The following is a 13,819-nucleotide window of genomic DNA, read 5'->3' on the forward strand; positions in this document are numbered from 1 at the left end:
CAGCTGCCTATATTCTTTCCTTCATGGACAACATTTATATATTCAAAAACTTGTGTTTCACTGGGAACTTTGAAACTTTGTTTCAGAGATGCGAGCCTTGGCTGAAATTCTTGGCCCCTATGGCATGAAGTTCCTGAGTGAAAACCTGATGTGGCATGTGACCTCTCAGATTGTGGAGCTGAAGGTACCGTGAGTGGCCGGGCAAAGGTCTTGCTTGAGAGTGGGAGTTGGATGAGAGCATGGATCTCTTTTCTCTACCTTATGCCTCTGTTTTCTTCAATGTAGAAGCTGGTGGTGGAGAACATGGATATCCTGGTTCAGATCAGATCCAACTTCAGCAAACCAGACTTAATGGCATCTCTGCTGCCCCAGCTGATGGGTAAACACTTTCCTAAAGGAGCTATGAGGGAAGCATTGTGATTGGTGGGGGCTTGGAGGAGCTGGGCCCCGAAGAAGCAAAGCCCCTCACCATTCTCCCTGTTCTCTTCTCTAACAACCCACTTTCTCTTCAGGGGCTGAAAATGTGCTGAAACGAATGACCATCATTGGGGTGATTCTCAGTTTTAGGGCCATGGCCCAGGAGGGACTTCAGGAGGTGAGTGGGGAAGGCTGTGGCAGGACTCTAAGCCTCTCTCCGGGTGGGATTTGCATGAAGCAGAAGCGTGGAGGGGAGGCAGCTGAGGTTGGCAGAGGTCCTTCAGATTGATGAGCTTAAGAGGCTTCCAGGCCTAGGTGATGGGAACTGAGAAGCTGCCTTCTCAAGTCAAGGCCCCTTCCTGTCCATTTCTACCTTGTTTGGGACTCATTCGTGTTCTCTTTCTCAGGTGTTTTCTTCCCACTGCCCCTTTCTCATGGGCCCTATTGGGTGCCTGAAGGAGCTCGTCACTCCAGATACAGACATCAAGGTAGGGGTGCAACTCGGGGTTTAGTTAGGTCTGTAGGATGTGTGGGGAGCTAGGGCTCTGAAGAATTCTACAGGAATAAGAGTTGGAACTTGAGTGGGGAACTAGGTCAGGCCAACCTTGGGAGAGGGCAGAGCTGGGGAAAGTGGGAACCCTGAGAGACTTGGGGAAGCATTCCAGATGGGAGACAGGTGAGATTGGGGTAATAGCTGGAGGTTTTCACTTGAAATGAGCAATGTGCAGATTATATGCCAAGTTCCTTGTAAGCAGGTTTCCTCCTTAGTCAGGAGTACTTTTTGTAAGATTCGTTCCTTCCTTTTTCACCCACCCTACCTACCTTAGAGTTTCCCACCACAGCCTTTTATCCCTCTCAGTTCTTAACTTTCTGTACCCCATCATCTGTCTCAGGCACTCATGGGCATAGGAGAGGGCGAGTGGGAAAGAGCAGGAGAGAGAGGGAGAGAGAGGGAGAGAGAAAAGCTTCTGCAGGCAAAATGAACTTAATTGTCCACTCCCTTTGCCCTTGGAATTAGCTTGTCTTTTGAATCCTCAGTATAAACACATGTGTTAAGCAGGAAATATGGCCAAAGCCTGGGGACAAGTTCCTTCTGGGACAAGGAGCAGGCTGTTTCTCCTATGATTGATTCCTTTAAAGGAAAGAGGTCTGAAGTGGTGAGCAAGAAGAACTGAAATGGATGTTAAGAACTTCTTTAGTTGGGAATCAAAATAGTTGTGAAGTTTCCTCCTTTTTATGCCTCAAATCCCCTGGGGTTCAGGGGATAGGAGATGCTGGGCTGGGCTGGCCAACCCTGTTAGGTGATTTTGATTTGGTGCACAGCCTGGGTTTCTGGCAGTTGCTGATGTCGAGGCTGAGTGCTCCATCCTCTCAGGAGCTTGCCAAACTCACATCATCTGGACAGTTTGATCATTAGGTTAATTTGCCTGGGATTAGGCAGGAGGGTGGAGAAAAGGGATGACCTGGAGGAAGGTGAAGGGAAAATGAGACCTGTCAATTACCCTTTTCTTCCTTTAGCACCACAGGTCATTTACTATGTCCCTGATCTGCTTGGCCTTGTGGCAACAGACAGGTGGGTCTAAGGGATTAGCCACCTGAACAGAGGTGGCTTCTATATTTGTACTGTACACAATCTATAACATCTGTGGGGCCTTTGCAAAAAGATGTGCTTAAAACAAAACAAAACAAAACAAATCTTCAAGAGAGGTCTAAGTACTTGGGATTGGAGTCAGGTTTTGAGTTACATCCTGAGAACTCAATTCTAAGTACAGTAAGGGATCCAGGTATCAATCAGACAATCCTTATTGATTTGTATATGCTCAGCCTTATGTGAAACACTAGGAAGCTGAAGGGAAGTGGGAAAGCACAATTCTGTTAGTCACTAAGGTTGATGATTTATCCGTATGGTCCAATATCATTGTCCCATTTCTACAGATGAGAATCCTAAGGCTCAAAGAGGTTAAAACCTTTTAGACACAGTGACTAAGTGGTAAGATCTAAGCCAAGATCTGTGTCACTCTCAAAATGCCTTCCCCCTTCACTACACCATAGGATTTTTAAGACGTAGAATCTGTTTGGGGAGAAGGCACATGTCTTGCTAACCCTCTGGAATGGGTTCAGACTGAATCAGGGAGGCCAAAGAGACTTGAATTGAGCTGGATTTAGATGTAAACAGAGAAGAGGAAACGATGTTAGAGAAAAAAGGACCCGACCAAAGCATGAAAGAAAGAAAGAAAGAAAGTAGTAACTGGGGACCAGTGAATAAATAACCTTAGCTGCTTTAGTTGAATGAAGCATTTGGGAAAATAAAGCTGAATGCCAAATAATGCGTGTGTATGCATGTGAGTTTGTGCTAACAGAAGGCAGAGACTGGCCGGGGTCCTCAGTCCTTCTTCACTGAACTGGGAGCTCATGGATTTGGTTAGGCTGACTGACAGTGAGCTCCAGGATCTGCCTGGCTCTCCCCTCTAGACCCAGAGCTGGGGTTGTAAATGTGCACCACCATGTGCAGTTTTTTTTCTTTTTATGAGAGTGTTGGGATTCAAACTCAGGTCCTTATTCTTGTGCAGTAAGCACTTGATTGACATCCATCTCCACAGCTCCATGAAGCATTTTCCTCCCTTGTAGGCTATGGAAAGCCATGAACAGACTATCTAGAAAAATAATAATAGTGTACCGTAAGTTAAAATGCTGTGACCTAGGCCTCTTGGCTGCTGAGAGTTTCTGCTAAACACCTTTTGTACACCAGCGTTTCTCTCAGGATGTTGTTTTGTCTTCTGTCAGGTCACCCTGAGTGTCTTTGAGCTGGCATCTGCTGCAGGGGTGAGCTGTGACATTGACCCAGCCCTGGTAGCTGCCATTGCCAATCTGAAAGCTGGTAAGATGGAAGAATGGGCAAGGAAGGGCTTGTGCCCCATTTTGGGGCAGGGAGAATGTCAAAATTAAAGAATTATTTATTTGGGGTTGTGAACTCAGAGGATATAAGCTGGAGGTTAGGTAGTTCCTAACCTCCAGAAGACATTCACAGAAGTGACTTAGGTTTTGTTGATCAAGCAGAAGAAGGTTGTTCTGAGTGAGAATCTCTTGTTCGGCAAGTGCTCAGGGAACCTATGGGGAAATAAGATTCACACATATGAATCAATGAGAGATCAATCCTAGATAGTAGATGGTTTCACACTAAGTTCTGTGGGCTGGCATCTGAGTTCCCCACAGATATCCTGTGCACTTTCCAGGCCTCCTCCAGGACCACTCTCACATGTTCCTGTTTAGGTAGAAGTGTCGCCCCAGTCCCTGGCATCCATATATCCAAAGAGTCTGGAATGTTCGGGTGGAGGCTCCACCCCAAGCCACCTCTCCTCCAGAATTGCCTCAGTCCCGACTTCACCACAGAAAGCCAGCCAAATGGCAGCCCCTCCCCAGAGATGCTCAAGACCACTTCCACCGGGGTTTTTAAACTGCCCCCCAGAGAGCAAACACATGGTTTTCCAGTCTTCTTTACTGTCTCCTCTGGGACATACTGGGGGTATGGAAAGCCATCTAGGACTGTGGTATTCTTTAAACCTGGGCTTTTTCTAATTAAGTTTGACTTGGTCAGATTTGAATTATTGTGTTGTCGGAGAGTCCAATTGGAGCGTGCAATTGGGGTACAGAAACTTTTCGGTTCCATTGCACATTTCTCTGATTGGCTCATTTGTTGGCTCATGTGAGTCTCAAAGAGAACTGACCTGGGAATTGGTATTAAGTTATTCATATTTGCCAGATTTACCCACTTTCTTTTCTCTTGGTTAGTGAGGATTTTTTCTTTCCTTCTTGCCTCTCCATCTCTTAAGCCAACAGGTATCCTAGAATGTATATCAGCAGAGCTCTTGAGCCACAGGCAAGGGTGGGACTCTAGGACTTGGGCCTCACTATACCTGGGTATTAATCTTGTTTCCTTCAGTCATTTCTAACTTGCCTACAATACATGCTAAAGCATGTCAGAAATATTTTCTCATGTGATTATGATTCTGTAAAGTAGGACCCTTGCAGGAGACAATTTCAGTTTGCCGACCTTATTTTTCCTCATGTCCTTTTCTTCCCCCCAGATAACTCATCTCCTGAAGAAGAGTATAAGGTGGCATGCCTACTCTTAATCTTTCTTGCTGTTTCTCTCCCACTCCTTGCCACTGACCCTTCTTCCTTCTACAGTATTGAGAAGGATGGTAAGTAAGATGTAAGTTTGAAGGACCAGTGCTATTCAGGTCTCTACTGGGGATGGAGGTGAAATAAAGATAAGTCACCAACATACAGACTGCTTTTTGGGAGGAGGGGTTGAGACAGGGATTTTCCTGTATAGCCCTGGAAATCACTGTGTAGACCAGGGTGGCCTAGAACTCACAGAGATTCGCCTGCCTCTGCTTCCCGAGTGCTAGGATTAAAGCATGTGCCAACATGCCTAGCAACATAAGACTTCATTAAATGTGTAAATTTCTATTTCAAAGAGCAATTGAGAATGATGTGTGCATAAAATTCTACCCCAATATAATACTATAGGAGCATACTTCTTCTAGTCCCCAAATATCTAGTTATTTTGCTCTCAGTTAGGTTGGTCCAATCAGGAGAGAGAGAGAGAGAGAGAGAGAGAGAGAGAGAGAGAGAGAGAGAGAGAGAGAGAGAGAGAGAGAGAGAGAGAGAGAGAGAGAGAGAGACAGAGAGAGAGAGACAGACAGAGACAGAGACAGAGACAAAGATTATTTTCAGTTAGGGCCAGCCTGGGCTGCTCACTTTGCTGTTCTCTTTGTGTCCCTCCCCCATGCTAACCTAGGCTACAACAACAACATCCACTGTTTGACCAAAGCCATCATACAGGTGTCTGCTGCCCTCTTCACTCTGCACAACAAGAACATCGAAACCCACCTCAAAGAATTTCTGGTGGTGAGTGGGTCTAGGCCCTGAAGAGTGGTTTGACTTTAGCCCCTAGACAGTTGCTACCAGAAGGTCTTTGGAGTCCTAACCTCCCACATCATCCATACAGGAAGAGTGGAGGCTACTTTGTGAAAGGCAGGAACTTTTCTAGCTTTCCTGACAGCCGGGACTTCAGCTTCTGTCCAGAACTTGGGGAGATTGTTGGACAATGAGAAAATCTGAGTTCTGCCACTGTGAAGATCTGTCACCTCTGACAAACTTTTGAGGCTTCAGTTTTCTCATTTATAAACTAAAGAGATTAAACTCATCACATTGATGCCCATCAGAATATCCTAAGGAGCTGGTTAAATTAGACTCCTGATCTCTACCCCAGACCTCCTGAATTGGAATACAGGGTGAGGGCCAGCCTTGTGTTTGTAATTGGTCTCCAGGAGATGAGAGATACATTAAAGTCACAGTGGTGCCGAGTTTCCTGCTCTCCAAGGGCCCTTCCCTCTCTACTGTCACTCACCAGTTCTCAAGCTTGGCTTGAAATCATGAAGCAGTTGTATTCCCCAACAAGTGGGCTTGGTCTCAGGATCTTACTTTGGGTTGGGTTTCTATGGACTGGAGTTTATAACCAGGCAGTGTAGATGAAGTCCATTTTGTTTGAAAATTTGTTGAAAATATTTTTAGCCAAAGTTTGACTCCCTGTAAATATCACCATTGACCTTAGTTTTGCCTCTGGGAAAATGTAAATAAATAATCTCCTTCCATAGTTGAAAGAGGCTCTAGAGCTTTCCACTGTGGATCCCCATGGATCCTGTTCATACACTCTGACTCGTGGTCAATCCTTCACCCTGCCTGAGCATTCTCAGCGATGGGGAACACCTTCCTTTCTGAAGCATGGTGCTGAGTTTTCTCCTCCCAGAAGGAAACAGCAGATCATATTATTATTAGTTTTAGGAATTATACCCTTATTCTGAGAAGTATGCACCAGGGACAGCAGGCTGGTTAGAGGGTCTCTGTTTAAGCAGGGACAACCAACTAGACAGAATGGGCTCTGACAGCCTTACAAATAAAGAGGGTTCCCATTAGATCTTGAGAAAAGGGATCCCTAACCTCACTTTTTTTCTTTCCCTTTGCCCCATTTGTTCAGAAGTTGACAGCCTGGGCCTGGGCTGTGACTCATACTTCTGCCTAACCCCTTGACCGGCCAGGCCAGATGGGAGGTGATAGCAAAGAATATTAAGAGCACTGTGCTTGAAGTCCGTCCTGGCTCTGGGGTGCAGGCTGATGATGGAGGACCTGGAGCCTGCCAAAGAAAAGATTAACCTCTTGGTGCGCAGAATCACCAGCCTTTGTTCCGGGTTCCCCCTGCCCCTTGTGCCCTCTTTCCTGGCATTTGAAGAGCTACTTCTGTCTGCACTGGCAGACAGAGCACTGGGATTCATTTAGTTTGCAGGCAGTGTGTGTTTCTCAATCTTAGGGACCTGACACTTTCCCACCGTGAGCTTTCAGGAACAGCCTAGCACTTCTCAATGCTCCTCCTTGATCTTTTCTTAAATTCCTGTAGCCTGGGGCTGTTTTATTCTGACCTCCATAAAAATCTGTTTCTTTACAAATGCTTCCTCTGCAGGTGGCTTCTGTCAGCCTCTTGCAGCTCGGCCAGGAGACTGACAAGCTCAAAACCAGAAACCGTGAATCCATTTCTCTGCTCATGCGATTGGTATGTATCTTGTTTAAGTTGGTCTAGGAATGGAGAGGATGGGCCAGCAGGAGACTCCTTTTTAGGGTCTTTGGGTCTCTGCCATGTCATCAACCAAAAATATTAACTAAGAATTTGAGACTGCCCGGATCCTCTGGATTTGTCCTCATATTTTGATGAACATTCTAGGCTTGTCTTGTGATCTCAGAGCAAAACATTCAAGGACTTCTAGGCAGAATGGGACCTCTGGCCCCTGGTTCAAAGGTTCTTCGTCTTGCACTGCTCCCGAGTCTGACCTGGCGAAGGGCAGCAGTGCCCTTTTCGGGTGGCTCTTCAGTATGCTTTTGGTTTTCTGTGACAGCTTCCTATCGGTTTCCTGTCTTCAGGGTGCTATGAAGAGAATACTGGATAGTACAGAGGGGACTTAAAGAGGTTTGGTTATGGGGCTCCAAGGAAGGAAGTAATTTTGGTTATGCTATCTCTTCTCCCTGCTTCTCAATTCCAGTGCTTGCATCTAATCTGGCAGAAAGTTCCAGGACCTCTGACTCAGTTGACTCTTTAAAGTACTTTCCTTAGGACCTTGCTCCCCTTTCAGCATGTTTGCTCCGTTTCTCACCAGCTACTCTGATTTTCCAGGTTGGACAGGTAGGGCTACTGGGTCTGTCTGAGGCCTTCCCCTAAGCCCTTTCTTACCACCTCTAACCTTCTCATTACCCTCCTCTGGCCTTAGCCGGAGAGGATGTATCCCAACTCATAGCATGCATGCAAGGTATCTATGTTATTAGAGCTCTCCCGCTCACCTACAGAACTCCTTCTCCAAGATCTGGGTTGGACAGTGAATGTACCTCTGCTCCCCAAGGATGTGCAGGTAGGGAAGTCTGTGTGTGTGCATAGAACTCCTCAAATGGGGTAAGAAGAGAAGGGGGGACTGGACTAAAAACTGAGTTTCTCCTTTGTTTTATTAAGACACAGGACTGTAAGGAGTCTAAGAATTAAAAAAATATTTTTACATTTGTGTGTGTGTGTGTGTGTGTGTGTGTGTGTGTGTGTGTGGGCTTAGAAATTCAAGGACCCACCTTTCAGGCTCTTTTCTCTAAAGATGTAGGCCCTGAATTGTATCTGTCTGTTTCTCCAGCCAGAAAAAGCCTACCCATCTTCCAAATCAAAATGCCTCTGCCTCAACCTCTGAGTGCCAGGATTGCAAATATATGTCTTCATGCCCAGCAGCAGCCCGATTCTTTATCTATGACAGTGGGCAATGATCCTCATGCTGGTGTGGTTGGAGTCAGGAGATATTCGAGGAAGTGCATTGTAGACATTAAATGCTCAATAAATGGAGCTCCCTGTGTGCTAATTTTAGTTTCTGCATGACTTAAGCATGCCTCTGTTTCTTTTGGGAGGTGGGAGATGATTGTCTTGTGAATTGCCTTTTAGCCCCACTTCCTCTGCTCTGATCCCCACCTCCATGCCTGCCCCCAAAGATGGGGAGGTTCTCGCCCCTGGTAGCCTCCAAGGAAGAATAGCAGGAGCAGAGCCAGGACCAGGCACATTTTGCTGAGGTGAAGATTGGAGGGACTAGCTGCTGCAAAGCAATTTAAATGCAAATGTTTCCACAGAGAAATGGGAGAGGACTGGAGAGAAGGCATTGTGCTCCAAGTTAAAAGGCTATCTGTGTAATCCCACAATCTGGTCAGTACTCCTTTCCTGGGGGTCTTCCTGTTCTCACTGTTCAGCCTGAACACTGTCCACCCCAGAGGTGACAGCCTGTTCCTGACATGGGTTTCCATCCATCTCTCAGAATCAAGAACTGATGTCAGTCCCGTTGGATCCTGGTCATTATCTGAGTCTTAAAAGTTGATGGTGGGGAAACTGGAAGAGCAGAATGAAATCCAGGCTATATGGGCCTGATCTGGAACTACAGACAGCTCCAGCCTCTGGGCCCTCATTTTAGGGCTGTTTCCAGCGCCACGGACACTGTTATTCTCTTGGTGGAGAACAGGACATTGTGGGCCAGTGGCTCCTTCTTGAAGCTTTCACCCATTTCTTTGCGTGTGCTCCCGTCTGCTAGTTGAGGGTTGAAAATCTCACTAAGCAAAGAACTCTCTGTTACTCTTGGTATTTACGAGTTGATTAATTATTTATTTTTTATGTATTTTAGTTCCTTCCTTCCTTCCTGTTTTTGAGACAAGGTTTTGCTATGTAGCCCTGGTTGTCCTGATATCAGGCTGGCCTCAATCTCATGGTGTTCCTGCCTCAGTCTTGAGTGTTGTGACTGCAGGCATGAGTCACCACATCTGACTGGGGCTGTGGTTTTGACAACAGATTTTCTTTTCTCCAGGCAGTGTTGCTGCTCTTTTGAGACTGTTTTGTGTACTGTGTGCATGTGTTTAAGAACAGACAAATCTTACAAATGTGAAACTTGAAGGGACTTTGGAGAGAGATAGAAACATGTGCGGGCAGACATGGTAGATTCTCTTTCCTTAATGGATTTGCAGAACTTGAATTACCAAACATACTGGGGTAGGCCCACTGTGTGGATTGTCAGAATTTGTGGGAATCTTCTCTGGAGCATGGGTTTAGGCTCATGATTTCTTGAGTGAAGAAGAACTAAGGAAATACACCCTGCTCCCACCCAGAAGGAAACTCCTGCAACCCTGGGTTGTGCTGCTGTTGTGAAAGATGGCCTCTCTGCCATTCTCAGTTACTTCCTTCCTCCTTTAGTCTCATCCAGGCTTCCAGTCCTATCGTCTATTTGGCTATGAGGACTGCTGGGATTAGAAGATGCATGGAAGCTTCTAATTAAAGTAATTAATCATGTCTGGTCCTTTTTGTAGCATCCTTACTGCTTCCCAGGTGCTGTGCTGGGAGAGGGAGGAACCTGAGGCCCGGGATAAGAGGACACCTTCCTTGGTCTTCTTGATGATTCTTTTCCTGACTGTAAAGCTTTGGGGCAAATGAGCACGGCCACTCATCTTTGCTCATGCCTGTGCTGCCTATGTGTGGTTTAGACCCCAGAAGAGGAGAGACTCTTGGGAAACAGTCTGTTTGCTGTTCTTTTCCCTTGCTTTCTGTTTCTGTACCCTTCACATTAACACTGATTGAGGGGATGTACCATTGAAATGGAGCTCAGGACACAACATTGCCTTTGGGAGCCAAATCAAGGGAAGGAGTAGAGGAAAGAGTGAGTCAGAACCTGCTCACTTTGAACTTTCAGAGCTGCAAAGGGCCTGGGACCTGTATGGTGAAAACCAGGGTCACAGGTGCCTTCTGGGAGTTCTTACCTCTTGATCATCTCTTTCAGGTGGTGGAGGAGTCACCCTTCTTGACTCTGGACATGCTGGAGTCCTGTTTCCCTTATGTCCTTCTACGCAATGCCTATCGGGAGGTTTCCCGGGCCTTCTACCTGAACCGTCTACCGGCCAGTACCCATTGAAGGGCTTTTTGGAGGTGCCAAGAGCCACACCACAGTGAAAGCTGCAGCCATTTCTTCAAAGGGGTGGGAGGGTTCCCAGGGAGAGATGCTGTCTCTCCTACTGCTAATGTCTGAATGTGGAACAGTATCTAGGACTGAGGAATCATCGAGAAGTGGGACAGGCTGGGGCCATGAAGGACAGTTTATGGACAAAGGGGTGGGGAGCCCTATGTATTAACTTTTAACAATGAAGAAAGCCAGTGACCTAAAACCATATTGTCTATGTTCTGGTGACTGCAGCTTGAGCTCTGACAGGCGTGTTCTCTCCCACCTTCATCACTATTCTAGGATAACGCTGGCAGGCAGGGATGATCAATCATCATATTAAACCATAATGAGCTTATAATCCTCCCTCTGGAGCTGCTTGTCTCCTGCACATTCATTAGGACGATTATCTCCTCTCTTCCTTTTCCAAATGTGTTCAGCAAGTGTCCAGCCGCTCCTACTGCTGCAGAGCAGCACAGGGACCTGCTTCTCCTCCCAGGGTTCTTCCTCCACCACCTCTGCTTGACTGCCTCCCCTCTGGGGCGAGGTTTGAGAGCCCGGCTTACTCTCCTACCTACTGTCACCTCACCTGCTTTTCCCTGTGTGTCTCCACAACCCAGAGCAGACGTTGGCAATCCAGATAAATCTTAGGTCACCTGACAGCCAGGAGAACCAGACTCCTGTGGGTTTTCCCTCCTAAACCTTTTGGGGTTACTCTACCTCCCAATGGGTGGGACTAACTTAACCGTAAATCCCCTTGTCAGCCTGAGTAGAGCTGCTGCTTCCAGCATGCACTTCTCTTGTAGATCTGAAATTTCACAGACCTCATTAGGTTGGAGAGCCCAAGAGTAGGGATCCTTGAGGGAGTACAGTTGTTTCAGTTTAGCCCTTTTCTGCACCAATTAGAATTTCCAGTGTCACCGAGCCTGGGGCATTTAAGATAGCACCTAACTAGATTTAGTAACTCCAAGGCAGAAAGCAGTAGCCCCATCCTTCACTCACTGTCAGGGAGGGCTGGAGTGACAGATCATATGTGCACAGGTCCAGAATAGTTGGAATGGAAAAATAGCCAGTTGATTAATTAGGGTCATCTCCATACTTCCACTATGAAAAGGAAACAGTTGCTGGCTTTCAGCAAAACCATCCCGCTATCATTAAACCAATTTGGTAGCAATTTTGGGATTATGTATGAATGTTTGATTTTTTATTTCTTCAGACCTGGAGTTAGTTAATACTCCTTCATTTGCCACCCATAATCATAAACAATTTTGTTAGTAACAACTGTCTGCTCTTTTGGATAGATGCTACAGAGACTCTTGCTTCAGGCCTTAGCTAATGGTCCTTCCCTGTTATGAAAAAGACATGTGCAAGGAGAGACTCTGTGTCAGACCAGCTGTAAGAACAGCTGCTGAGGAGGAGAAAAGCTCAGGGGGATCTGATCAGTGACATCTCCTTTCTTTGGAAACAGAGTCTTGCTATGTAGTTCAGGCTAGCCTCCAATTCATGATCCTCCTGCATTAGCCACCTAAATGCTGGGATTTCAGGCATACACCATTATACTCTGCTGACCCTACACCCCTGTATCTCCACTTGGTTCTTCTGCTTGAGGTGGTATACAGACCCCTCCTCCATCTGTATGGAGACTCATTTACACAGAACCTCCCAGAGGATGGCTATCAAGGTAAGCAATGGAGGTAGAAAAAAATGTCCCTTTGTTAATTAAAAAAATCAAGATGCTTAATGTACATGTACTTGTAAGCAATGATACAGAAAGGTCCTATTGTCTCTCCTTACACAGGTCCTGTCTCTCCTTACACAGGTCCTATGGTGAATTTTGAAATGAAATTTGTGCCCTGGCAAAGCTGAAGCATGCTTTGGCAGCCTGTATATGGTGGTTCTGTTGAACTTGTCCATATTGGGTTTCATGGTCTAAATTGATGAGGACGACTGGCCAGGTCTCTTCCTTAATAGGATACCAGATCTCATTACAGATGGCTGTGAGCCACCATGTGGTTGTTGGTAATTGAACTCAGGATCTCTGGAAGAGCAGGCAGCGCTCTTAACCACTCTAGTTCATGGTCACAGCAGGATATGGGACATTGTTATAACTTCCTGGACTCATTCAGGTGTTCCAGTTTTACCTGTACTGACTCTCTGTGTGTTTCTGTGCAGCCCTGTCACGTGCAGGGTTGTATATCCATAACACAGTCATGACACAGAGTAGCTAATTCTATGACCACACAGATTTTATAAGCACCCCCTTTTCCCTCTTGTAACCCAACCACCCACATTCCCACACCAACAGATTTGTTTTCCACTTCTAAAATTTTGCAGTTTGACATAATCTCGTCACCACCTATACTCGCAGCAGTTTTGGAAGGTAGCCAGGGAAGGCTTCCATTTTGCAGCTGCGGTCAGGAAACACAATGAGCAACAATAAATGACTTGAACCAGGTCATGTGTTAGACTGGAACTGAAACCCAAGTCTAATGTTTAGTCTTGGACTTTCTGCCTACCTGCCTGTCTCTACAGAATCAAAGAAAAGAAAAAAAAAAAAAACCCGTAGAAGGAACAAAGAGGAGAGGTGAGGATGCACTCCCTCTACTGGCAGGAGTGAAAGGTGACTGACCTAAAGTGAAGAGTTGCATGGAGAAACGGGACACTTAGCATTCCAGGTATTTGCCTCCTCAATGAGGAGGGTCTCTGACTTCTTAGAGCCCAGGACACAATCAACTGTTTTTTCTCTGAGACCCCTGAATTTGTTTAACTTAGGCCCCAAAAGAATTGAGAGTGACCATTAGGAGGGCCGCTGACCCCAATTGCCCTGACTTGGCAGGGAGAGTCAGTTCTAGGCTCAGTATTTTTCATTAATGCAGTGCTTTCATTAAGTCTCCATTAACTTCTTTGCGGCAGTGAGATGGAATTATTCCTCCCACCATCCCGGAGGGGATGCTCGCTGAGGTGCTGTCTTTGGTTTGGGCAGCAGAGACTCTGCCTCTTCTGCTCTGGTTTTCTATCCAGGAGACAGGTAAAGAGGGCAGCCTCAAGGTGCAGTCTGAGGTCTGGCCCAGGAAAATGAGGGTTCCGTCTGGCACCTTATAAGGAGGAAACAAATGTGGCTGAGCACAAGATCCTGGGTGGTCCCAGCTAAGGACCCGAGTGCCTGGATCAGTTCATTCTTCCCTCACAAAGTTTGACTTTGAGAAGAGGTTGGCACGTGGCTGAGATATGCTCACACGTTGTTGGGGGAAGAATGTTCTCCCAGCCTTCCTCCACATGAGGCCTCTTGCTTCTCCCAAGTATCTGTCATCAAAGGAGGTGAAGATGAGTCCCCCTCGGCCCCCACACCTCAG

At 46.4% G+C, this 13,819-nt stretch overlaps 1 protein-coding gene across 2 annotated transcripts in view; it reads left to right on the forward strand.

Annotated features, from left to right (window-relative positions):
• The window catches only part of Nckap1l (NCK associated protein 1 like), a 42,938-nt gene extending 32,429 nt beyond the window's left edge, over window positions 1-10,509 (forward strand). For both annotated transcript variants that reach the window (XM_038343320.1, XM_038343321.1), the window contains 9 exons: window positions 87-184; window positions 286-379; window positions 513-595; window positions 825-905; window positions 3,202-3,295; window positions 4,503-4,619; window positions 5,222-5,331; window positions 6,941-7,030; window positions 10,311-10,509. In XM_038343320.1, coding sequence (XP_038199248.1) covers window positions 87-184; window positions 286-379; window positions 513-595; window positions 825-905; window positions 3,202-3,295; window positions 4,503-4,619; window positions 5,222-5,331; window positions 6,941-7,030; window positions 10,311-10,442 — 899 coding nt within the window. In that variant the 3' untranslated portion in view covers window positions 10,443-10,509. The remainder of the gene's footprint in view (window positions 1-86; window positions 185-285; window positions 380-512; window positions 596-824; window positions 906-3,201; window positions 3,296-4,502; window positions 4,620-5,221; window positions 5,332-6,940; window positions 7,031-10,310) is intronic.
• The last annotated feature ends 3,310 nt before the right edge of the window (window positions 10,510-13,819 follow it).

This window comes from Arvicola amphibius, chromosome 9 (assembly GCF_903992535.2).
Source record: "Arvicola amphibius chromosome 9, mArvAmp1.2, whole genome shotgun sequence".
Taxonomy (NCBI): domain Eukaryota; kingdom Metazoa; phylum Chordata; class Mammalia; order Rodentia; family Cricetidae; genus Arvicola; species Arvicola amphibius.